The sequence below is a fragment of the Onychostruthus taczanowskii genome, unplaced genomic scaffold (assembly GCF_017590055.1).
Source record: "Onychostruthus taczanowskii isolate IOZ18803 unplaced genomic scaffold, ASM1759005v1 scaffold57, whole genome shotgun sequence".
Classification (NCBI taxonomy): Eukaryota; Metazoa; Chordata; class Aves; order Passeriformes; family Passeridae; genus Onychostruthus; species Onychostruthus taczanowskii.
In genome coordinates this window covers 27,738-54,695 of record NW_024503346.1, presented here as the reverse complement: position 1 = coordinate 54,695, position 26,958 = coordinate 27,738, and the positions used below count along the sequence as shown (strand labels likewise).

The window sequence follows — 26,958 nt, the reverse complement described above, 5'->3', positions numbered from 1 at the left end:
TATTCTGATTTGATATAAAATGCAAGGGATTGTTGCCTTTCACTCTCAGTAAGCAGCACTTACTCAACAAATAAATATGATCCAAGAAATGAAATTAAAGTTCCTTAGGCTTTTAAAAGTTTGCATTATAAAAACACGTTAATCAGACTGAAAATTCCAAGTAAGTGCTGTGATAATCTATATACTCAGTACTAGTGAAAGAGACAGGGTTACATGAAGTAGATCGATTTAATCGACATTCCCTTTGAATTCCCCTTACACAGCTGGCTAGGCGCTAAGGATGAAATGATGAGAATATTTCTATTGAAACTTACTTCTATTAAAATGGAAGAACACTGAATATTCTGAACAATAAAACCCCATCTTGCTAACATACCAAGAATAAAGAAAAAAGAAAAAGCAAAAAAGAACACAGATGAGGGATTTTTGGTTTCTTTTACTCACTTGGGAGAAATCAGTTTTCCATTACACAACGAACAACAGAACAGAAGCACCACACATCTTAAACATTTTTGGGTCATCCCTTAGGAAGGTTTAGCGGTTTAATTCCTTGTAACTGCAAAAAGTGCAAAGGGATCTTCATTTCAAGCACCCAAAACGGAGGGGGGAAAAAACCCCCGTGCTACCAGCAAATAATATGTAACCACACTTAAATACTGCTATGACAGAAATCTGCTTAGAAAATACATTCGTTACTATTAGAATAATCCAATGAGGTGTAGACATTTGGTTAAAATGTGGCTTACTATCCTTAAAGATTTCTGGATGTTACATAATAACAAGTATTTTGCAACAGACAAACATTTTCAAAAAACATTTTGAGTTCATTAAAATTGACCACGAAGACACAATCCAGATTCATCAATTGAAAAGGCAACTTAGTACAGACAGACATGTCTGTCCCGACAAGTTGTAAGATCTTAGAAAGCAGAGCCTTCATGTCAAACTGCCTTAGGTAAGAAGAAATGTAACAGAAGTGCTCACAGGTGGAGAAAGTATTGAACAACTGGCCTATTTTTTTATAAAAAGCTCTGTGTTAAACATGTAAAAATAAATGAGGTGTTGGAGACCAAAGAAGAGAAATATGTGGGCCAAGGTCACCCAGCTTCAAAGTCCTTAAATGTAATTTAAAAAAAAAAAAAAAATTGGATCTCAACTACACTCAGTTTCCAGAAATCAATTTTGTTAAACATTTAGCTTCACAAACTCTGCAAAAATGAGTTAGTGACCTACAAAAGTCATATATATAATACATTATTTTAAAGATCATATTTACAAAATTTATTCACAAAAAGGACTGCAAAATTCTGACTCTGGCTGCAGTGTCTTGCCTTGAGTTTTCTGAAGCCTCTTTCAAAAAAAAAGATGAAAGATTATTGCTCTAATTTCCATACACAGAAAACATTACATTAGGCAGTCTTTTCAAGTAATTATTGAGAGATTGTGAAGGAATATGAGTACACCCTACCTTCTTATTAAGTCCTTATCAAAGACATTGCATCAATCCATTATATAGTCCTCTATAAAGTGCACTCAGCTGCACAGCAATTTGTAAATATTAGTCACAATTGTGTTTAAATAATTTAAATTGTTTATCCTCTCTTTTCAACCCTTGGCTTCAACAGACAAGATTTTAGACTAGCATGTGCCAATTAATTTTGCACTGCTACTTTGCTTGGGAAATCCCTGACTCTTGGGATAATAGACTAAAAGCAGCATTTATATTCATAGATTCATGTAAGAGTCAAGGCTAAGTACTACATTCTCTGTCAGATATTGTTATTGGAGAAATCAGGAAATTCTGACCACTGTGACTTCTCCAGGCACTTTCATCTGCCTGGGCTAAAGGTAGCTACAGCAAACACATAAGGTATTCCAGGAGTCTACTCATCAAATGTATTAAAATGGCATTACCAAATGCACTTTCCTAGAGGAAGAGTGCCAAAAATCTTAATGATGACCTTTTTTTGTACCCCGCATCATAGAGTTGATTCATAGGCTGCTTCTAGTAAAATGTATTTTTGTTGGGTAGGGTTTTTTTTGGTTTGTTTTCCTCTGGATGAGAAAATTAATCACTGGTTTCTGTTAAGCCCAATATGACTTGCCATGAAGAATGTGTCACTTTCCTTTCTAATACTAGTGCATTCAACCATTCTTGTTTGAAGATGTGGTTCTAGATGTCAGCAGTATTTCTGTTAAAGAAAAGATACTTTCATCAGAGAAGACATCTTTGCTGAAAGAAATGGTTTGTGTACTGCTTTTGGAAGAAGGAACTACTGCCAATCAATGCCTAGAAGAATAGTTTTTTAATGCTCCACTTTGAAAATAAACTTCTAGAAAATAAATGCTGTGCTAGAATTTCCTAAACACACTATTTGGGTATATTTATGTCATGTAGATTTGGAAAATCTGACATTTCACCTTTATACTCTCCTATTTATAAATGGCATTTGTTGTATCGAAGTCCTCCAAAATTTTACTTACCCCCAGAATTCTGACTGCTTCCTCAGGTATGCTGGACAAAATTTCACGAGGTACTTTTTACTTGAATAGATTTAGCTTATGTCAGTATTATGTTGCTCATCCTAGGTAGTTTGTGGAACGATTGTAGCGAAAGTGTATTTTGTACTTCAGCTTTCTTTTCAATGCCTGTTATTAGCACATTTTCACCTTAAATGAGGGGTCTAAATTTTCTGTCATTTCTGGCTTTGTGTACACAAGTTATTCTAAGGTATTGTAAGGGCAAGTGTCATTATCAGTGTCTGCCAGAAGGCTACCACACTAGCAGGATTCTTAGCCTGACCTGTACTTGTGTACTATTACATGTAATTTTCAAGATCTGCTGAAGATGCATTTCACAATGTCCACGGGGTTTTTTTTCTGGGGTTTTCTCCAGGTTCAGAAGTATTTCATCATCCTTTGTGCAGTTTAAGGCTTGATCTTATCCATGACAATTCAAAGTCAACAGCTAATCCCAGCATACAGCTTGGGCTCATTATGAATTTGTTTATGTATCATCAAAAAGGAAGTATCTCTTAGGACATAAAATTAATAGGCCCACAGATGCAAATACAAACAGGATAACTGAGAGCAGGATTGTGCAGGAGGAATGGATGTAAGCAGACTGTATTCAATGGAAAAAGAGTCAGCAAATCTTTTCATCACTCTTGATGTACAACTTACCTGTTCTGGACCCATAGGCAGTCCTGACATAGGCATGGTATTAACACTCATCTGTCCAATATGGCCACTGCTGCCATTCATGTGCATCATACTGTATGCTGCTGGGCTACCTTGATGGCTGAACTGCTGCTGGGGAAAAGAACTGAAGTACAAAAGGACAAATAAAATCAACTTCCAAGAAGTTTACACACTGATGTCTTGCCTTCCCTGCACCAGCTGTCAACACGTGAAAGATAAAACTATTTTCACATTTAGCCGTTTTTATCTAGTATCTGTTTAACAAGGAAACTCCCCTCCCAAAAGGAATTGGAGTTTTTAGAAATGCACAGTTGTATGTGTATGCCGAATGTAACCTTTTTGGAGGCTACTATTACAGCTGTATCATCTATTGTAATACTATTTGATATTTTGAATTTCTCCACCCCCTCCCCCAAGTTATTTTTCCTTTAAATATTAAATTAATATTTAAAGACTGAATGTTTTTTCTGGTTACAAAGATTGTAGAGGTCCAGTATGAATCAATGGAGCTAAGCATAAAATAATCATTTTATTTGCTAAACCAGAGCAGGATGAAGGACAATACAGACACTAGAAAGTTACTTTTCCCTCTTGTAAATGCTCTTCCTACTATGTGCTATTTAACATAGTTTCTACTTCCAGAAAATGAAAAACTCTTTGAGAGATAGGTTGTAATCCTGAAGTTCACCTGTTTCTGGGGATGCTTCCTGAGGGCCAGCCCTTCATCTCTGAGGATGGGTACATTGTTGCTGACTGAGGATGCTGCAGCATAGGGTTCTGGGAGGGTCCAATTCTTGATGATACCATTGGATTGGGAGGGCTTGATACTCTACTAAATGCAGGATCAGGTTGTTGGCTTATTCCTTAAAATAAAACAAAGGAGACAGATAGAATATACTTCAGTTATCATTACCTACTACTTCTAGTTCATCTTCTTGCAGTGATTGGAAGCAGAAAAGTCATCCTTTTTTGTAGCAGTATAGTCCGTTTTTCAGAATGATTGGTATTTAGGTAGTGTGGATTAATAAAAAAAGGGAAAAGAAAAACAGACAAATGGAAAAAAAAAAGCCAAACATGTTAGTACTAGTACCATAATTGGGTGGATAGGGGAATTGCTGTGAAGGAACTTGAGCCATTGGAGGGCCTGTCAAAGCACTATCCATGCTTCCTGAGGCTGTCACATTTGGTGGTGGACTGAAGGCCTGGGGTTGCTGTTGCTGCTGCATCATCATTGCCATCCTCTGTTGTCTAAAATGGTGACTTATTAGTTCCCTGTTACGCTGAGCCACCATTTGAGCATTAAGAAAACCTTGCTGCTCTCCCCCAAAGAGAAGAAAAATCATATTAGAAGATGTTTTTACAAATAAAATCATGTCAGAGTCAATCAAACTCATTCCTAAGACCCAGCAAGTCAAGGAAATCCCACAGACAGTACAGCAAATAATCATCAAAATATTAAGACAAAAGTTTTCATTAAGTTGTCATTAGTGCTAAAGAAACAATGATATTTTACACGAAAAACTTGGCATACTGAATTGACAGCATGACCTAATGAACAAATCCTCCAGCAATCTCAGCAATAAGGGAGGCAAAAAAACCCCTTTTTAAAAAATTATGCAGAGGAACAAAACCAAAGAGGAATGCTGTAAAGCCATGAAAGAAGGCTGAAATTCTAAACAGATGGCTACTGTAGTAAGTACTTACCTGGGATCCCACCTGTGGCTGCATAACTGGTCTCATCACTGAGTTAGTACCACTGACTGGATTTTCCATTTTTATTTCAAGAGTTTGACGGGTCTGATTCATAAACTTCGAAAAAGACATTTTAGCACAATTAGCTTGAAAATAACAGTAATGGTAACTTCTGCAAAAACACTTTCTTTACAGACCTCTTGAATCCATAAAGTGCAATGGCTAATTTCTGCCTTGTCTTTAAACAAACTATTTGTTTAAACAGCTCAAACACACAAAAAGAAAAACCCTTCAAACAGTACAGCATTAACTCGCTTTGGTTTTTTAATTTTCCTTAAATGATCCCTCTTTAGGAATAAAGAGCAGATTATCTATTTGTTTTAAACAATAAGTGTCACAGAAAACCAAAAGAGAACACAGTATTTCCTAGCATTGCTCCATGTGTGGAGAGGAAAGGGTTGAAAAATGGAAGATTGGCAAGGAGACAGAAAAGGAAGTTGTTTTTAGAATTGTTTTCTCTCAAAGACCAACCAGGCACCAGGGAGATGTTAGAAAACAGTCTGGCTGAGAAAATGCACATATTTATGTTTGCTATATAGCAGGATGTTGTTAAAGACTTTTAAAAGCCTTTCCCATAGATTTGGGCCTCTTTGTAAAGGTGGGGGAAGGGAGATAAGAGGATTTGGAGATGTGAAAGTAGAGCCTGGTTGATGGACTGTGCATGCTCCAGGCCCTTTTGATATGGAATACAGGGCTCAGGCCTGGGTGCTTTTTGCCCCTTCTAAAATGAGCTTAGTGGTGTATGTGTCTCTGTTTTTTCAAATCCAGGATGACCTACTCTTCGTACTTCAGCTGTGTGTTGTTGCTGCCTTGGTGTTACCTGCATGTATTCTGTTCTCACACCATGTCACACAGCAGTAGTTCAGTTTTCCTAATTTTATTTGTACACTGTATTTAATATCAAGCCTGCATTTTCACGTGGGGAATTCAATGCTGAAATGATCCACCAATTTTTTCAGCAGTGTTTTCAACCTAGTGTTAAGATCTATGTGGCTGTATCTATTCTCCCCACCTTTCATCCCAAGAAAATATCTAAAATTACATCAAATCACTAAACAGAAAGCAAACCCATATATCGATAAGCTCAAATGATCAGTCAGAGAACACAGTGAGAAAGAAGTAACACCTGATTTACAGAAATACAGTAGAAATACAGCTCCAATTTAATGCTATCTGTGAGGTTCCGAAAAAATACTAAACGCAGAGAGCATGCAGAGTTACATGTACAAAAGCACTGTTTTAGCTAGCAATTGTTTAGCTAGGAATTGTTAGCTAACAATCCTGTGTGCTGCAGGAACCAATCCAATCTGTAGCTAGGGAGGCTGATGAAGTTCTCGAGAAACACTTGTCCTAATAAATGTTCTTCTTCTACTCCTACAGCCATCAAGCAATTCAATGAGAAGCACTGTCAAAATAAAAGATCCACCCTCTCAATCATCTGTTGTAATATCCATTGTTATATACGTACAGCAACACAATTCTGTGTGATTCCATTCTGAAACATGAAGGAAGTGTAAATGTAGGAGCAAAAAATTACCTGCTGTCCCTGAAGCCTCTGCTGGAGCTGCATGCGTAGCTGCTTTGGTGTGTTGGTCCGAGGTCTCATCACATTTGCTCGGGGATGGATACTTTGCAGAGGAAAATTGCTTGCTTGGCTCATTTGATTCATCACTGAATTAAAAGACTGCTGTTGTCCCTGGATGTTACTAAAACTTCCTGGCATTGCTGGCCCTTGCCCTTGATACGGTTGACCATATAACAAAGGCTTCTGGTCAATCATTACTGAAGATTCCTGACCTTGAAATGAATCTTGTTTGGGTTCCAAAGCTTGTCCCTTCAACAGATACAGAAGTGCTTTCACTAGCAGTATATATGGAATTTCTAAAGTAGCAATAAAGCTAACTCAGCATAATACACCAGCCAGCAATTTCTTGGGTAGAACATAGCATGGACAGCTACTGTTAGTTCTGTCTCCAAATGAATGAAATAGCAAAAGTGATTTATAGTGATAATTATTTTTTAAATCAGTTTTGCTGCACACTGCATACACAGGCAGACCAGTGTCACTATTCAAGCCCTTCTGCATTTTTTGATGCTATTTGTACAAATGATGGTGTCATGTGGGTCTTAGCAACTTCCAAAGTACTCACAGAATTTCTTTTCTCTATTTGCTAGCCATGCAAATTCAACCTGGAACTGAAGGAGAGGGAAGCATCCACATCACTGACAGTCAAATAATTCACAATCTAAGCTCAGCTGACAGCAGGCTACTAAGGAAACCCAACAGAATTCTCAGTTTATAGAATTATAATGAATTACACTCCACCTATATATACCAAGGCATTATACAACAAACTTCTGTAAGAATATGCCACTTTGTATTTCTTGTCATGCACAAGAAATTTAATCCATACTGAGCTCCTCCATTGAAAATCACTAGTCAATATGAAGATTTCCAAAGGGAAATGTATGAATATGAAGATAAGGATGTGATGAGATGAAGTAAATGAGGAGGTCCTCTTGAATTTCTTTTCAAGTAATAAAATAATATTGGTCTTTGGAAAATAAATAGCCAAAATATCTGTTTACTTACTTGGTTTACAAGATCAGGAATACCTAATGCTCTGTCAATTTCTTCCAGACTTGTGACATCTGTATTACTCAATAGTGTGTGCAGCTGATCCAGAAGTGCCCTTTCATCATTCTGGCCTTCCATATTTGGCGCCGAACATAAGAGATCATCCAAAGAGCTTCTAACTAATTGTCTAAAAGTAAAAAAAAAACCACTAAAATCATAAAATCAGTAAGGCTGGAAAAGACCTCCAAGATCATGGAGACCAGCCTTTGAGGGAATACCATCTTGTCAATCACACTTACAGCACTAAGTGCAACATCCAGTTGTTTCTTGAACACATTAGGAATGGTGTCTCCACCACCTCCCTGGGCAACTCATTCCAATGCCTGACCACTCTTTCAGTGAAGGAATTCATTACAACCATTACCAGAAAAACGACAGTTTTATATAATATATTGACCTGGGTATGATTAAGTATTATAGTCACCCAGACAACCAAAGTAAGACTTAAAAACTTAAGTCCAAAATTTATGTCCTAAAATGCCCAGTAACCTTCCATGCATCCTTAAGCACACATAAATTCTGTTTTCTCCTGGTTTTACCATGTGCCACAGAGATAGGACTTCAGAGTCTCCCATCTGTTTTTTCTGTGCCTCCCAATTCAAGGATTGATAGATTTTGTTAACAAAGACTTTTGCGGAGCTCAGTTAAAAAATATCCAGTGTCAGATCACCAGCAGAAATGGAAACAGTTCTGAAACATTACAGAAATGGAATTCTGCCTCCAATCTGTTATCCCCACTGCGTATGCGACACAATTTTATTTCCAGGTCTTAAATTCTTCTGACAGACAGCGAACAGTTGTATTTAGAATTATCTTAAAACCTTCCCCAGTTCTACCTGTTTTGTGAACCCTGTGACACTTGCTCCATCGACATCATATTGTCAGGCCACAATCCAGGTTGGTTAGAAAGTCCAGGTTGTCCATAGGGATTACCTCCCATGTCAATGTTTATCTCATTTGGCTCTGCAAGGAAAAACATTTGTGTATTTTTTAAAAACTGAAGGTCTCATCTTGCTATCCTAGTGTTCACATGAGGATGATCATGCAAATTGTCAAGCAGCTTTGTGACCTTTCCGTTATAGCGTTTTACAGTGTATACACACATGAACTCCCAGTCAAGATAATTTCACATTTATAGTAGACCACAGATGTAAATACAGCAGACAGTGATCTAGACCTGCTGCCCTGTTAGAGCAGAATTGCTACTTCTAATCCTTTAGACTCTAAATAGGAGCGTGAAAGACACAATACCTTACATGAAAAAAACCCCAACAAAAATTCTGGACAATGACATCTGGGTACCAGCAAATACACACTGTCATAGGGACATAAAAATCTGGCATTTTGAATTCCAATACAGAGTGGATATTAAAAGAAACATAAAGTACACAACATTTTGCTCTTTGGGAGTACCTTTTTCCCCTCTACCTATCCAGAGACACACAGCACTACACAGGACTGTTTATGTCATCCCACTATTTCCCAGCATCTGTATGAACCACCTAGCATCAATGATTTCTAGGAAGCTAAGCTGGAAAATTCTGACTTAGTCAGGACTGCACAAATTTCTTCTGTATTTAATCTTATACTCATTCATTGCATTGAAATAGTAAGTCTGTTTAAGGGAATTGGTGACAGCCCTGGTAGTTTTCCATTATAAGAAAGGAATGCTGTCTATTTAAGCTGGTTTGGGGCATACTGATATTGGCATAGCAGACTGTAGAACTTCAGCTCTACACTAAACATTTGTTAGACATATAAAACAGAAGAAACCCACAGGCTTTAAGACTGTTCATATTTTGGACATGCAGCTTATTTTCTGTCATGCACATAAGAATACTTAGAAGAAAAACAGTATTTGCAATGTGGCTTCATACGAAATTTGGCTACTCCATGTGAAAAGAAGTTTGAAATAATTGAGAAAAAAACTTTACAAGACATTGATTACCAAGAAGTTAACAGCAAAACAGAAAAACAAACAAACAAAAAAAACAAAAAACAAAAAAAAAAAACAAAAACAAAAACAAAAAAACCCCAAAACAAACAAACAAACAAACAAACAACCACCAAAAAACCAAACCAAACAAACAAACAAAAAAACCTAGCATCTTTACATACGGAATCATAGATGCCGTTTAGTTCCTGGAATTTAGCAAAGAAGTACTGCACTAAAGAAACACAGAGAAATTATCCCCCCCACCCAATCTCAGGACCCAGAACAAATTATCTGTGTATGAGATGTAGAGCACCAGAAGAAAACAAGAACATCACCAAAAAATCATAAAATCTCACAGTCAGGGAACAGTAACAGACTCAACCTCAAAAAGCCATTCAATGAAAATCTAGCATTTTACCAATAGTTCAAAGATTCTTAGGATGAATGCTTACCAAGAAACCAGGGAAATAGTGCTATGTAGAACAATAAGAAGCTAAGAACTTACTCATGTGAATCATTTGCTGTTGCAGCATTGGCCTAGTACCAGGTATGCTGTTGGAGCGAACAGGCAGCCCAGACACAGAGCCAGCCTCTGGGGGCCTTGGAAGGGCTGTACCAAATTCAGGTCCTGGTCTCAGCATTGAAGCAGAATTTGCAGATTCCAGTCTGTTCACTTTGGAGTTTGGCAAACCCCAGTCTCCTGGCTGATGCTGATTCATAGCCACATTTCTGTGGGGAGCGCTTGCTATAATGAATAGCAGAAAACACAAATATTTATTATCTGGAGTACATTATGTGGTTTTGTTTTCGAATTATTTTGCTATTTCATAAAAGTGCACCTGCTAATGTCAGAGCAATTGGCTGAAGTCCTACAAAAGCATCTAGAGCTCACCATGCCAATTCTAAATCATACAAAAACCTATATGAGTCTAAATATAAGTAAAATTCATAATGACTGGCTGCCACTGAACTGTTCTTGCTTCTATATACCAAAAGTACATGTTAAACTAAAAACTCAAAATAGTAAAAAATAATTTAACTACTTATAGCAAAGTACTGGTAATGACACAGGTAATAAACGGTTATGTTCTTATAATTTTAGCAAAGACAATTAATTCAGAAGTACTAATGATGGTAAAATTAAAATTCTTTAATGTTAAAGTTTCTTCTGACTGAAATTTGTATTTTAGTCTTGTAACCTTTTTTACATTAGAGCTATTTCCTTTACAATGAGAGCTGTTTGTATACAACCAACAAACCCAGATTTGATCCAAAATTTTCTTGGTTTTCAATCATTCTTGGACTTCCACCCATCAAGTTTTGCTTTTGTAACATGGAGAATGCATTGACGTTCCTCACTGAAGCACCTGAGCCCATAGGGCTGTCTAAAGACAAGGCTCTGTGAAAAGGTGGGCGAGTAGTCTGCATAGACTGGGGACTCTTCACACCTGTTAAAGAATTAAAAGATGCATGCAACTGTAAATTTTAAATAAAATATGCTATTAATGACTCAAATTAGTCCAATCTCTTTATGTACTCATACACTTGGTCTTAAGCTAGCCAGGAACAGTTATGCTGCCTATGTTTTCACAACAAAAATTCCCATTTTGAACACATAGTTAGGACCTTTTGCAGTAAAAGTCAAAGGCAGTTCCCTCTGGCCCTACACAAAAAAAAAAAAGCTTCCTTTTAAGTTCTGTAATGACGTGGTGTGCTCCTGAGCACAGTGTCCTCTATGGATAATTAACCTACAAATCACTGTGCTTTACAGCCAATACTGTCCTTTCGTGTTCTTGTACCTGGTTTTATATTTTTCATTATCCATGTCTCACCTCCTTTGGTTATCTCAGCAATCCATTGCCCTGTATAATCAAGAGATGGCCAGTGTTATGAAAGAAAGCAACAACTGCCATGACGCTGGTCTATCAGCTCAGTTATCCTCCCCTCCTACTAAGGAAGGGCATTCCTTTTGATGTCAAGGAGGAGTAATGATTAGAATTTACTGGCCACAAGATATCTTCACACAGAATAGGAAAGAAATCAAAAGCTTGTCACCAATCCCGTATTATATCCCTAGTCATCAGTGAGGGATAAAAATTCTCAATTTTAATTTACAGCTCACAAAACATCTTTCCTGATGACTTGTCTCTGAGAAATCTACATTAGACAAAGCCAGAATAAACCATAAAACAAGGAACTAAATGTTATTCATTGTGTGTATAGTAGGCAAGTGCTGTCAAGACAGCTAATAGTGTACATAATAGCCTATGAAAACATAATTAGCTATCTTGCATTACATTTGTCCTTGAAGACATAGGAGATGAAGAAGGTATTTTCTGAGGGTATGAGGATGCATTATGTTTACATCAGGTAAGAAGAAAACCCTAACTTGAAAACCCAGGCGGTAGATTTAATTCCTTACCCAACAGGGCACTTCCTTGAAATAACGCTTGCTTTGTTCCAGGGTTATCTCCATTCGCAGACATAGCATTATTGTAAAATTCTGAACTAGTAAGATCACCTAGAATTGCATCCAAATTATCCAAGTCTCCATTCATCTGAAAGTGATGCAGTGAAATACCAAGGTTATTTACTCTCATATGGCTATACTTCCATTTTTAATTAGATCCTTGCTAATCTTAAAATATATGACTGGGGGACAAATTTTTTAATTCACTGATGCTATCTGGAGCTATCTTTTCACTTCCAAAAATTCAGATACCCTTTAGATACCTTTTTTTTGAGTATTTTCTTTGGGTAATTTTGAGGATTAGCAGAAAACACACATAGCTAAAATGAAAAGCACTTTTGAATATAAGTATTTCAAACATCACAAGTTACAAAGATAAAAACATTAATGATAGTGACCAACATTGAGAATGTGTAACATTCAGTGATAAATAATGTATCTATCATATACAAAAAGACAATAGTGAACACTACAAGACACAAAAATTATGCACAGGTTTTTCTGATCAGTTGGAGCCCTAACTTTCTTTAAAAATTTGTCTTTAAATCAGACAGAGCTTCAATAGAAAATAATTCATATATAGTGGAGCGACATCTTTAGGAAAGAAGCTTCTCTGAATACCTTAATTACATCTCAGGAGCAAGTATACTGAAACTACATGTTGTGTAGTACTACAGAGTTGATAGTGACTTTTCCATAAGTGGTATTCAAACAGTGTTATAAGGTGTTTCATTTATAGTCAGCCAGTAGCTAATACAAAAAAAAAAAAAAAAAAAAAGTGGTGGTTTTTTTTATGTTTTACCCAGTTATTATTGATTTGGGAAATTCAAGGTCTAAGAAATCAATATATCTTCAGTAAACTCTGCCATACTGACCAGTACTGTTTACTTTGAAGTCCCAGATATTACAACTTAAATACAAAAACATTATATACAGATTATAATTTTAAGAACATCTGTTCCTAACAAGTCTACTGTTGGTTTCAGAATAGTTGCTCCATGATGCTAGTTTTCTGTATCATGACATTTCTCGGAACTCCAGCTCTCGAATTTATTTGTTTGTATTTATTTATACAAATTATTTATACATTTTAGTATGTATTTATTTGAATGCTGGATACATACATATATATATATATATATTTATATATATATACATTTGGAAGAACATATTCCCTCATTTAAAGAAAGAAAAAGAGTGCTAAAACCAATGAATGAACTAAACCAAATCACAGCTGTTTCAAGTATTACACATTTTTGTGTATTGTTTATATTTTCAAAATGAAATCAGGCTTTACCTTTCGCTCTTGCATTGCCAACTAAGTACAGAGGCAGTTACGGGCCCATTTCCTACTAAGACATAAAACCAAACATGTGCTAAGATCTAATTTTAAGGAGTAATTTGTAAATATTAACTTAATCCTACCATAACTTAAAAACATTAGTCCTGGACACTTCAGGACATCAGATCTGGTTACATATCTCCTGTAGTTCTTTTTGTTTGCGCTTTTTCATTCACAATTAAACCTGAGTTTATTGTTTCACATCATTTGCACAGACCCTTTTTAGAAATGTTGACACATGCACACTGTAGAGTGTTCTATATTTAGTCACTTACTTAATAACAAAATATTGGTTAGCTCACTGACACCATTTTACATTACACTATACCTCCTCTGCTGGCTCCATTTTTAATTTCATCTCTTTTTCTTGACTTGAAATAGGAATTGTAGAACTTGTGCATTGTCCCATCTTATTATCCATGCCTTCTACTTTAGGCTTCAAGTCTTTGGAAAGTGGTTCCTTAATATCATCTTTATCTAGTAGATATCTTAGTAAAGCATTGCTTTCTTTCTTCTTAGGGCTTAGTTGTTCATGTTTGACAGTGCCTTCTCCACAGGAGGTTGTGTTACTAGCATCATGATATGTGTCTTTACCAGTGGCTTCAGCTGTGATCTTGGCCACCTCTGCTGGAGAATTACCATTCTGCAACAATTTATGTAAAATCCTGTGCTTCTCTTGCAGGAGCGACCCATGCATGTTTGAGGAGGAAGATATCCCTGCAGATGTTGATGAGGAAACTCCTGAAGGACTGGTAACGCTGGTAGAAGATTCTTTACAATTTGAGTCTAAAGGTGAGTTTGATGCTGTAGAATGTCCTCTTTCATCTGAGGAGCACGTAAGTAGCTGAAGGAGTTTTTTATGCCCTTTGCTCTCAGATGGTCCTCTCTGACTTTCAGATGCCTCCAGATTTCCCTCTTTGTTATCTTTTTCACTAAGGAGATCTCTGCTGTTTGACTGGCAGATGGAACTTTCCACTTGGTTTTGTTCACAATACAAACCAGAAGGGCTTTTGGAGTCCTGGGTACTTGCTTTAATTTGCTGAGTTACGCTAATGTTTGGGGAATTATCCAACTTTGGACCCGGTGAAGAAAGTGTTGATAAAAGGGAATTTCCAACACCCTCGCTAATGGCTTGCAGAGCACTAAGAGAACTGCTAGAGAAAGTGCTGTTGCTAGTGTTGCTGGCAGATCCCATTGGTGAGTGCATACCTGTATCATGTGACAGAGATCAAATTTATTAGCTTACAGTACTGCCAGTATGTACTCTTCCTTTGGATTATGCATGACTGCCACATTAAGATAATAATGAAGTCAGGTATATTACATTCAAGTAACACATACAGGTTCATATAGAACAGTTAAAATGGATGAAAGATGGAATTCAGATAGAAGTAAGAAAAAAAAGCTTGAAAAAAAAAAGAGCTTATAGCAAAAATAAAATACCTGTAACTGGAGAATACTGGTGTGAACTCATTTTTGGACTCCCTCGATTCCTAGGAGACACCATTAGATTCTGTTGGCTGGAAGTCAAGCCAGGACTGCCATGTGGTGGGCTATTTATATTTAACCCAAAACTGTTACTCTGATAAGCAGAGGACTGCATGCCTGTTCCCGAGTTCACTGGCCCCATATTCCCAGGGCTTCCATATCGAGTGCTGGTGAGCTGACCCACTGCATTGGGATCTCCTATCCCATAGTTTCTGTTCTGCATTGGCATGGCTTGACCAGGTGACATGTTCATAAGACCATTAACAGAATTTGTGTTTCCAGTCACAGGTGTTCTGATGTTTTGCACAACAGAATTAGGATTTGGCCGATATCCATTTTGTTCTCTGTAAATTCAACATCAGCCCCAGAAACCCAAAGAAAACAAATTAAAACCTTATTTGGAATCATGTGGTACAAATACATTATTAATTAATTGCCCAAATATTTTTCCAAAAAAAAGCAGTGAGAATTCAAGCTTCCACAAAAGCAGAACTAAGCCATGACATTCATTTATTCGCTACAGAAATGTTTGATCCTTTGAAGGCTTCGAGTTACAAGCACATACAGTCACTGCCTCAAAAAGCTTCTATCAATGATCAGATTATTAATCAAATTTATTCATTTAAAGATCCTCCTTCTCTCATTCCCTTCCTGAGTCAATGCCTGACACCCTTCCACTGTGCACATTAACAGTGTGTGACCGTGAGCAAGCTCAGTTACTAATTTTTCAGCATCTGGAGGCACTCTAATGCCAGAAGGAGACAGATTCCCTCCAAAGTGACATTTCAATTAATCTTGCAAAGATCAAGAACAGGCGATAAGAAATACTACTTAAGGTACATTTCAGTTATGGATTATGCATCTGAGAGGGTTTTGTTGTCTTTTTAATTGGTCTAAAAAAGCACATAGAGACTGAGCAGCTCTATTTTCAGTGTTTCATCAATGCTACCACAAAAGACTAATACACACATAGCACAGGCTTTGAGCAGGTATTGAGAAAAAAATTCTCTTTTGACTGTGACTGTCTTTCTGCCACATAGTTAAAATGGGACTCTGTGAGGTTTACACATTTATTTGTATGCTATGCAGCTCTGCTTCCCAAATTATTCCTCATCTGAGTTTTAATCAGGGAAAATATTTTACTATGCTATTTTCTCAGGTTGTCTTCAAGGTCAGATGTATTTCTTAAAAATGTAACACTTAAACTATAAACGGATACTACTAAGTTCACCTTTGAAGGAAGTGGGTAGAGATAAATCCATGGCGGTCATTAGTTACAGGATTTCGAAACAGTTTACTCTTCGTTTGTGCTGTCACTATTGTACCATCCGCTAAAGAAAATCGATACAATGGGGTTTCAGCATGACCTTGCGTATAAGCTGTAAAGAGAATACATTAAAATATAGCTAATATTTAAAATCCCAAGAATTATCAGGAAGAATTATAAGATATTTTTGACACAATACCCTTCCTTTACTGAAGATTACTCCACCTAAACACAAAAACCCATTAAAAATAAATAAATGAATAAATGAATGAATTAATAAATAAATAAGACCTACCCAAAATAAATACAGAGAAAAAGGAAGTATTCCACTATTTCTCCTATATCAATAGAGGGAAGATAAAAGCAAACGAGATTATTCTGATGCTGCGATATTTTGTGCTCACCAGACACAACTGGCAAAGTTCTGCATTTGTGAACAGACTCCCAAGGCTAGATTACAAAGTCCATGGCTCCTGCCTGGGGAAGAAATTTTAAGTTTGCTTAAATCAAAAAATTGTGGAAACTATTGGTTTAATTTGAGCTTCAAGTCTCTTGCTAATTTAGGATTCATTTGACTAGTTATGTTGAAGAACTTCCAATGGAATGGAAAATCCATTTTCTGACATTATGAGTTTCTCTTGATTTAACATCTCCTGTGCTTGAATTACTCTGTAAATCCCTCAAAAAGACTAGAGCCTGGAATAATTAAAAAACATTATCTTTCTTACTGAAGACTGTGGCTGTACTTCACTTATCTATGGAGGTTATCAAATTAGCATTACAAAATATGTGGCACTGGAACGCTGAAAATATTTTGAGCTGTGTGTCTTGAGAATAAGAAAAAGGCATCAACACAAGTGTTATCACTTTCAGAGAGTGGTTCTTTAACAAAGGAAAGAGTGAAATGAAATAACATCAAACTAACATTACCCAAAAATAACAAGATAATGATAATTAAAGATGATATATCATCATAGAAATATAACTGTCTCTGTCATTGCTGCATCCATCTGTAGAAAAATAGCTTCCTTGAGGAACCCAGATTATCTATCTGGTATTTTCCAAGTTAATTCCAAAACAAACACATTGAAAAAACCAAACAACTCCCAGCAGAATTCCTCATTATCAGGAGGTCATCCTCCTTCAGCTTGTAAATGAATCAGAGTAATTAACAAAAACCATGTAAAAAAAGAAACACAGGCAGAATTTAGCTTTTTTATTTCAGAAAAAAATGCAGCCCCTAGGAGAAGCAATGTGACCCACACATTGTAAACTGATTTTTACCTTCATGATAGTGGCGTTTATTTGACCATGACTGCCCGTCATTGTGGCATAAGAATCTCTGAATGCAGCGACGAATTATATCTTCAAAGCCAGGTCTCATGGATGATCGTAATGAGTTTGTGTCAATGTTGACAAGTTTGCCTTAACGGGAAAGAAAATGTACAAGTTAAAGTCTTCATGACTATGACAATTCTTTTTGTATAGATATGGTACATTTCCTAAGGCTCCAATATAGCCCTTTTAATCACCAAATTCCGAGAATGCAGAATTTGCATTTATGAATTATCTGCCACATGAGAATATGATGCTGCTTGTTAAAGCATCACTATTCAAGGGGATTTATGTAACTGAGTAAGAGGAAGTTAGTCACCCACAGGTCAATGTCAAAGCTTTAGAAAACAGTAACTTTTTAGTCTCTGGTTACAGGCACCTAAGGGATGCACACAGAGTAAAATTTTAAAAAATAGCGACCAACTACATCAAACGAACATCATAAACACAAAGTCCCATTTAGATTATACAACTCTTTCCATTTAAAAAGCATGAACCACTTTAAACATTAGCTCATGTATAGTATAAAAATATAAACATTCTGCAGGACTTCCCCTTATGACCTAAAATACTTCTGCGTAAAGGAAAGCAGAATGACAACCACTTGAAATGCTAGCTAAAACACAAGTAATGGTTTTTAGCAACCTACAAAACAGTAACATAGAGAAGAAAATGCCTCCCACAGGTTTCATTACATCTCAACACCAGCAATGCTGTATTGCAAAAAAGCAGTCGGGAATTCTCAGTATGAATTCTGTTAGTCACTACACATACACAATACACACTCCATTTATTTAAAACAAGAGCACATGGACCAAGAAGACTCCTTTGTACCTTCCTCCCGGGTATGCTTCCTACCTGAAAGATCATGCCGTGTAATAAAGCTCTCTGGATTTGCTGGAAGTACCCTTTCTGCAGTTGTGATACGACGCGCCACACAAATCATGCAGGACTGCAAATCTGTATTTAAAAAAGAATGTTTCTTCTTTCATCATCTCCTGTTTTACTGTGTTGAAGAATCCAGTAAAATAGCTGAAGCATCTTTTGTTATTACAATGGAAGTACAGACAGTAAGGATAAAAGCTGCTGCATTCTTGAAAATGGTTTGCTGAACACCAAAGAGCTTTTCACAGAAATTTCTATGCATGACAATTCCGCAAAAATTCCTACCTTCCCCCTCTTCCATCATAGCTCTTGGCTGCGATAAAGCGAAGCACTGCATAGTTTCATATCTTTGACGTATATCCTGGTAGCCACCTACATCTTCAAAGAGGTCATGAGAGCTTTTCACCATCATCCGGCAATTGAATGTATGGCTCTTCTGTCTAGGTGTTTCATTAGTCCAAGAAACTCCATTAACTTGAAAGAACACAGTAAGAATTCATATAGATTTTCAGATACAATCAACTCATAACTGATTCTTCCTAATTTAGATACCCTGTTCCTAGATTACAGATATTAAAGACTATTTTAAGATGCCTTCTCAATATACCATCAATATAGCTTGGTATAAAAATCGGAATATTGAGAACCAAGTACAAAACACTCTTTCTTTTGCACGACACTTTCAGTCACTTGAAGAAGTGCTGGGAAGTCGCTCACATACTTTAAAAACAAACAGTTCCTTCAGCCAGCCTTGTGGTATTAGGGAAGGTGTTCCTTTAGCATCACTCTTTTAAAGTTATAGGTAAAAAAAATGCAAAGGGCTAAAGTAAAGTGTGAATTTCCAGCACATTTCTTTCTGATGGCATGCTATTGTAAAAACACAGTAATATTTATCAAGATTAAGATATTCTTGTAGTAAAATATTCTTTATAGAAGTCATTTGTTTTGAAAGGTTATCCTTTATGAGGTATTTTTGCCTTCTCTGATTGTTTTCAAATAGTCTAGTAAGTGTAGTAAATAAACTTTTACTACCTGTAGATTTAGGTAAGTTTTTAAGAAAGTCCTTCCGGTCTTCTTCATGCAAGATACTATACACACTTGTATTAACCAAATCTTCTTGTTTATACTGCAGATACTGTGTGACATTTTCTGACACAAATACTATGTTCCCATCTCGATTTACAACAAAGAGGAAGCCGTCCAATGCCTAAATATTAGCACGACAACATATCATGTAAGACATAATGACTAATTCTCAACATAATTTAATTTAAAAGCTGTGTGGGTGATAAATGTCAATTTGCAATGTATTCACTTATTTTCAAGGATAGAGATGAAGCTTAAAATTCTTTTTTGAGGAAAAGCGTGTCTGGTAGGAAATTATTTAAATAATAATAATTAATATGTCCACGTGATATTCCATTCAGTTTTCACATTGATAATCAGCCTTCTTGTTTCATTCTTGATTTATACGAACACTAGATCATGTATTTGTACCATTAATTCAATAGTTAGCGAATTGAAACAGGAGGTTCAGTAGAAACAAGAAGGAAGTCATGAATATGAAGACATTTCCACTATCAAGTGATGAGATAGGAGGATCTAGCCAAATACTGTATGTTCTTAATTGAAAGAGAAATTCAATATCTATGTTAAAAAACTAAGCTTCAAAAACACTTTGATGAACTTGTAAACATCAGATTGGTTTTCTAGCCATAAAGAAAGGCTATTTGCTACGTACCTTCGTTTACTATTATTCTTGGGTTATTTTACTTGATAGCAACATTCATTTAAAATGCTTCCTAATTTAGTAACACAAATGCAGACACATATAACAAACCTCTCCTTGCAAAAACTCCTCTATTTAATGAGTAACCCCTACAAGAAATAAAATATTCCTTGTACAAATAAGCTCTGCTTTGGTAGTAATTTGCTAATGACTGCTAGAGTAAATAAAGCATAGGAATATTAGAAAAAGTCAAAGGCTATTCTATTTCCATCTACAGAGAATTTCAGCAGAATTAAGAAAACATGATAGATTTTATTCCTGAACCTTTCAAACTTATTTCTGCATGGTGCTTGCATACTATTTCATTACTACGGGATTGCATACTTTATTGTAGTATTTTCACCTGCCATAAGTACTGGGTTCCATAGGGGTTTACTAGGGCCTAATTTGTACTTGCCTGTAATAAAAGAGGTCCCAATGAATCCTTGTCAATAACTCCTTGACCCGTGGATGATACATCAGCTTTCTGAACATCATCATCATTAGAAACTGCTTTTCCTGAAAGCCAAAAGATAAAATTTCCATAAAGCGACTTTTCATGTGACAGATACATTTTAGTATTACAAGCAACATCCCAGGGACAGTGTGAAATAAAGGTGAAAAGATGCACAAATGAGAGAGGAGGGTCATATACTGTTGGCCGCCAAGACTAGAAAAAATGTCATGGCCACATAATGCCAAACTCTTTGCACACATAAATTGACTTAGCAGCTGAAGCTGACACAATGAACTTGCTTTGTGAACATTTCTTGCTTTTCTGACACTGTCTGATGAATACCTGCTGAGTCTTTCAATAGCCATTAAACACACTCATATCTATCTCTTTCTTATCTTTTTATTTGGATCATCTCATTATCATTGGTCACAGTCTTCAGATGCCACCACCACTGTTCTACAAGAAGGCTTTGATTCATGTTAACAGCTGTGTGTCTGTATGTGTATACACATGTATCTACGTGTGTGCATGCATATAATAAAGTCATATTTAAAGAATCAAAATATCCTAAGTTAATTTATTGCAGGGGAAGGTGGAATGGGAATTTACGCTATGCAGCGTAAATTCCATAAATTACAGAAAAATAATTAATTACAGAATTACAGAAAAACCACCGTGAACTTTATTTTGTGGTACTTACTGGCTGGTTAAGCAGACCAGAAGAGAAGTACAACATCTCAACTCTATAAAGAAGTATTAGAATACACTCAATGACACTACAAGAAATCTTAAAAACAGACGATGATTTTTGAAAATTATTTTAGCATAAGATGTGGTAATTTACTGCAACAGGTAAGATATAAACCACAGCATATTCCGTTTTTCTAATACTTTACTGCCCAAATGACACATAAGCTTGGGAGGCTAGTCATTGGGAGGTGGAGATGGGAGTGGAGTGGTGTTTAAAAAAATAAATTACATATACCACTCACTCTATATTTCAAAACATGGGTTTTGCATACACCTGTCAGTTAAATAAAAAGTATTATATCACTTAGGCTTACCCTAGCTGATAGAATTTACCAACACATGATGCAGTGCTTCTTTCTCCTTTGTTGAATTGGCTATAGTCTGAGTAAATTCAATCATACTAAAAAAGCAATTAAAAAAAAAAAATCCATAAAAATCACTATCTCTGACTGGAGGCTTGCCCATAAGATAAGGATAGGTTTCCTTGAAACGAAAGGCAATGACATGTATTCTTCATATTGGTAAGTATTTGGTATAGTGTACAAGCAGATGGCAGAGTACCATCTCCTTTTTTTCTTAACTTGTCTGTGGTACAAAGCTGGTAAGAAAGGCCATACGAAGTTTTAAAATCCTGATCTCCAATAAAAAGTGATGATAAATACTTGTTTACTTTTAAATAGAAAATTACTTAAGGTGCATTTAAGGTTTGAATCAAGTCAAAGTTCAAAGACTGCTCAGTTACATGCTATTGTGAAAACCACTACTCAATTTCCCAAGTAACTATTGCTACAAAAAAAGAATCACGATGAAATGAAACTATTAATTTTGACTTAGCAAGGAACTGTACCTTGTTCTTTTATTTGTCGAATCTGTCTCACAGTTTCTTTTAAAATAGCACATTTGTCTGGTTTGACATTGAAATTGTCAATGTCACTCAGATTAGCAGATATCAGCTCAGCCAGTTCTTCAATGTATTTGCTTTCCTGCTCACGTCGACGCTTCTCACCACTGCAGACCAGACTAGGAATCAAAAACATTGTTTTGTATACTTATATACCATCCTATATCAAACCTGTGCTCACTCCGTGCACAATAATGTACTTCACTTAACACCCACCCATTAAACCTAGGCAGTAGCTATCCTTCCAGCAAACATGAATCTGAAGGGCAAGCATGTGTTTTGTTACGCTGCTGTTTGGTTTGGGGTTTGTGTTTGTGTTTGGTTTGCATATTTTTTAAGAATTTTAAGTACAAATTGATATCAAGAGAATAGAATAAAGCTACTAATAAAAAAAAAAATCCTCCTGTTTTTACTCTTTTACTCTACTGTCAGATTTAATGAAAAGAGCAGCTGCTTTTGTTATAAAATTGTAGCACTCATACAGAAAGTATATTTTAATCTTAGAAGTTGCTTTACAGTTGCTTAAAATTTACTAGACAAACAAAACTAAATTTTAGTGTTCTACTAACTCACTTCAGTTTGATTGTAAAGACATGATTATAGAAGGTGATAACGTCATAAATTTCTAGGCATCAGGGCCTAAATGCCATCTCAACATGCAAGAAAAGCAGAATCCCAGACAACTTAATGTTGCTGGATAAAATGTCTCTCTCAAACTCCTTTTCCTACCCAGGCTAATGTGCTGAGTAAAGAGACTGTCTACAATTTAAACCAACAGGGAGAAATGTCATACACAATATGGCAAGAACAGGAAAAGAAGGACTCAGGGCAGGGGTAAGAATGGATACATCAAGGTAATTGAAAGAGAATAATCACTCTTTGAGAAGAAACCAAGAGAAGGAGTTATGAAAGCATGCATGGACCAACACTGGAGAAAACAAACATATGACAAAGCAAGAGCTTGAAAGATAAAGAAAGCTAATGAAAATTGACAATCTGAAAAAGAACTCCTGTATGACAGACACTGCAGAAAGGGAAAGAGAAAATGGAATAGCGGACACTCATAAAAAGACACTGGGATACACTGGAAGCATTTAACGTTCTAATACATGATGTATTATAATGATGAAGGCGATTGGCATGAGGCACTGGCGATGTATATATAAAAGGGACAAATATTAGTACACATAATGCCTGACAACGAATTTAATACAAGTTAATACTCTACAGGGGAAGAAGAAACATGAAAAGATAAAAGAAACTTCACATGGTGGAGAGCAATGAAGCTTGTGGGAAACAGAAAACTGAGTCCCTCAGACAACAGTATCTGAGAGAGTTGGGCGAGAGGCGGGAAGATAGCCAGATAGATTGCCAAAATTTAAGATGGAATTAAAAGAAATGGAAGTAGAAACAAACCAGCAAAAAAGCTCAACCTCTTGTAGTATTCTTTGACAAATGTAACCTCCTGAAATGAGGCCTGTCAAATCGATTACCAGATATGAGATGATGCCTTTAAAATTCCTGTGAAGCAAGAGGTTTTTCTTCTTTGGCCCTGCAAGCACAACTTCAAAAGGGATTCCTTATCTAATGGAAAGTATCCCTTCCCATGACAGGGAAACTGGAACTAGATGATCTTTAAGGTCCATTAAGGTCCAATTCAGTCCATTCTATAATATGTCCACTGTAATAAAATTTCCACAGGAGTCTAATTATAAAGCACAGTTCATCAACTACACCTAATAATAAAGTTACCTATCTTCACAACAGAAGCTGGCCTAGAGAGCTTTTCAACTAAACAAATTCCTTAGTTAGAACTTACTCTAAATTGCAATGCAAATTTGAAAAGTATTTTTAAAAACTCATTAACAATCAGTTAAGTTCTATACAAACGTACCTTGCACCCGGTGTATCACAGGGCAATGGCTTGCGCTTCCTTGACTCATTAGTCAAACTGTCTAAGGAGTTTTCTCCTAAACCACTCATCTTGACCTTGCATCAGCAGCTAAAAGCAATGACATAATAGTTGTGAATAAAATGCTCAAAATACTAATTCAAAATACAGAGAACTTATCCAGATAAGTAATTGAATTTTATCAGATTTACAAGTGAGTTTTTTTAATGCAAATCCATAAACTTTTTTGCTACTAAAAAATAATGTTTGTTTATCTTTCTTTAAAATCCACCCTTTATTTAGCCAACACAGGTTATTAAAGCTTTCTATCACTCTAAGCAAAAGTAAAGGTTAAAAATGCCTTTAATTTTTTTCAGATATATTTAAAATTTCCACCATTAAACTGGGACCACTGCACAGCTCCAATTCGTCTAAAAAACGAAAATTCTCAGTATTTAAACATATATTTAGATAATCTGAAAAGAAAGCAATAAATTAATGTTATACCAAAACACAGTTGCAGAAAAAAATAATTTTCGTCCTTAGGAATGTATCAGGGGGCTTACAGGAGTTTCATACTCATCTCTGCATAAAGCCAACAGATTACTATTACCATCTTCACAGATTACTATAGTTTTCACATCTCTTGCTAAATCTTCCAAAATCCATACAGTTTTCTAAAACTTTGAGGCCAAGGCAAGCAAAGACTTCAACCGTCTTTCATTTCTATTGCTTCTGCAGCAAAGACTGGCCATAACCCAGGAAAATATCAGGTGATTTTGTTGAAGTCTAGTTACACTAAACAGACCTGGCAGATTATATATGACACTCACCTCCCCTCAGTCCCAAGAGAATAAAGGAGCACAGACACAGACAAGAGAAGAAAGCCATGTGAGGTCCTGCTATGCTAGGATCAACAACACACTGAGGCAGGAAAAAAATTTAATGGATGTATGCTATGTATCTAGTTGCAGTATTTTAGAATACAACTAGAACTATAAAGCAATCTAATTAACTGACAGTTAATTAACTACCTAATTAACTGACAGTTAATTAGACAGATAATTAGATAGTTTTGGTATTTTTACTTTTTTACTGACTTTTTTGTCAGAAATTAAGGCAGTTTCTAACTAGGCTGTTAGAAATGAAGCACTATTTTATCCCTTTTACAGAAATTTCCAAATTAAGTGTAAATTTAATTTATTGCATTCTAGTTCAGAGTGCAGTTCTTTAGCCTGTACAGCAGCGGCAATAAATGGTGCTAAATATTTAGTTAATAGAGTTAGTCTTGTCAGTTAGGGAGAACCTTTTTCCATAACATAATCCAAGCACGAAGAAATCTTTCACAGAAAAAGTTCTTTGTCTCCACAAGCAAAAACTACCATTATGACAATTGTTAAAAGAAACTGGTCTAGGATAACCAAATTCCTAGGAGTCAGTGATAAGGTATCATAAGGATACGGAACCGATAGAACTAAATGAAGTTTATGTTAAGGTATCAGAGGCTGGTGGCCAACTGGCTCAAGCTCTGCAGAACAGAATATGAGCAACCTGTTGAACAAGATGTTAGTTAAATACAAGTCAGCAGTGTATACTTGCATCAAAGACAACCAGCCCCTCAGAAAGGGTACCCAATCAACTAACTGCTTCCAGGACAAGATATGTAAGGGAAAAAAAAAAAAAAAAAAAGAGAGAGAGAGAAGTGTGTGTATTACTTTTGAGAAGTGTGTGTAATACTTTTTGTGTTATTTGACTGACTGAATTTTTGCTTATTGGCTTCTTGTCGGCAGGGGGGAGGATATCTGCTGTAGTTTTTTTCTGAAGTCTAACCTAAAAGGACAAAGACACACAAGAACAGATTTGCATGAAGCAGCATAGAGGTTTTTAATTCTACGTGGGGAGAATTTAAAAGAACATTCTTCCTACAGCAGTACAAAATTTTGAAATCTAGACAGGACAAAGGACTGGATTACTCTAGCACGTGTATATAGCCCAGAAATAAAATGGCACCTTTTTAAAGTACAAATTCTCTTTGCAGCTAATAAAATGTTACAATGCTTAACATAAAAGCAATATGTAAACACAAAATCCTATCATAACCAATCCTCATGCCAATCAATATACATTACAAAAGGAAGGATAACATGATTTTAAAATGACAACAGAATTAAACCCAACAATCAAACACAATCTTCCATTTGAAATAAACAATTACAAATGATGCCTAACTCTGTACTGTGGGCATGAACTGTACAGATAAGAACTTGGTCTTACATGTAAATATTTGCTAAAGAAACAGGATGAATAAGAGAAACCCACCAGAGAGATGGAAGAGCAAGTCTGAAGACTGCTGTCCATTCATATATTCCTCCAGGGCAAAAAAATCGCAAATACATCCGTAGTGGCCTACTTTACATAGAGTTCCAGAAAAATACACTATTAGGCCACTAGATGCCAGTACAGAACTAGACAACCGCAGGGATCCTATTTCCTTCAATTAGCGTCATTCAGCTGAATGAAAAACAACTCATCTGAACGAGTAAGCACTTGAAAAAAAGAGACTATAAAAACAGCAAAAAAGCAGTTGATTATCTGAAGCTTATACTCAGCATTACATATAACTCAAGGTCTTATGTCTACAGACCTCACAGCTGAGGCTGCATCTTCAGGCATGCTATAGGTGACACCTGCACGCACTTCCAGGACTGTTGCTTCCCTCCCTGCAACTACATTTACAGGCTGAGTACAGTCAGAGCTGAAGGTTTAAGAGCTAACGTGGAAAGAGAAAGGAAGAGCTTAAAATGCAAGTCAAGGCTAACTCAGAAAGGATGTGGACAGAGCAAGTATGTCTGAATTCAAGAGTAAATTCTGTTTAAG

General features: G+C 36.1%; 1 protein-coding gene across 19 annotated transcripts in view; it reads right to left on the bottom strand.

Moving 5' to 3' along the window:
- Positions 1-419: 419 nt before the first annotated feature.
- Positions 420-26,958, bottom strand: part of NCOA3 (nuclear receptor coactivator 3) — a 52,074-nt gene continuing 25,535 nt past the window's right edge. For 9 of the 19 annotated variants that reach the window (XM_041417912.1, XM_041417914.1, XM_041417916.1 and 6 more), the window contains 20 exons: positions 24,085-24,192; positions 22,137-22,297; positions 20,501-20,601; positions 19,347-19,521; positions 18,600-18,788; positions 18,288-18,389; positions 17,379-17,519; positions 16,059-16,206; positions 14,783-15,171; positions 13,668-14,548; positions 11,950-12,085; positions 10,787-10,975; positions 10,033-10,272; positions 8,428-8,554; positions 7,547-7,718; positions 6,491-6,787; positions 4,906-5,010; positions 4,292-4,517; positions 3,890-4,064; positions 2,205-3,325 (listed from right to left, as the gene is read on the bottom strand). In XM_041417912.1, coding sequence (XP_041273846.1) covers positions 3,049-3,325; positions 3,890-4,064; positions 4,292-4,517; positions 4,906-5,010; positions 6,491-6,787; positions 7,547-7,718; positions 8,428-8,554; positions 10,033-10,272; positions 10,787-10,975; positions 11,950-12,085; positions 13,668-14,548; positions 14,783-15,171; positions 16,059-16,206; positions 17,379-17,519; positions 18,288-18,389; positions 18,600-18,788; positions 19,347-19,521; positions 20,501-20,601; positions 22,137-22,297; positions 24,085-24,173 — 4,320 coding nt within the window. In that variant the 5' untranslated portion in view covers positions 24,174-24,192 and the 3' untranslated portion in view covers positions 2,205-3,048. The other 10 variants (XM_041417922.1, XM_041417923.1, XM_041417924.1 and 7 more) reach the window with 8 other exon arrangements.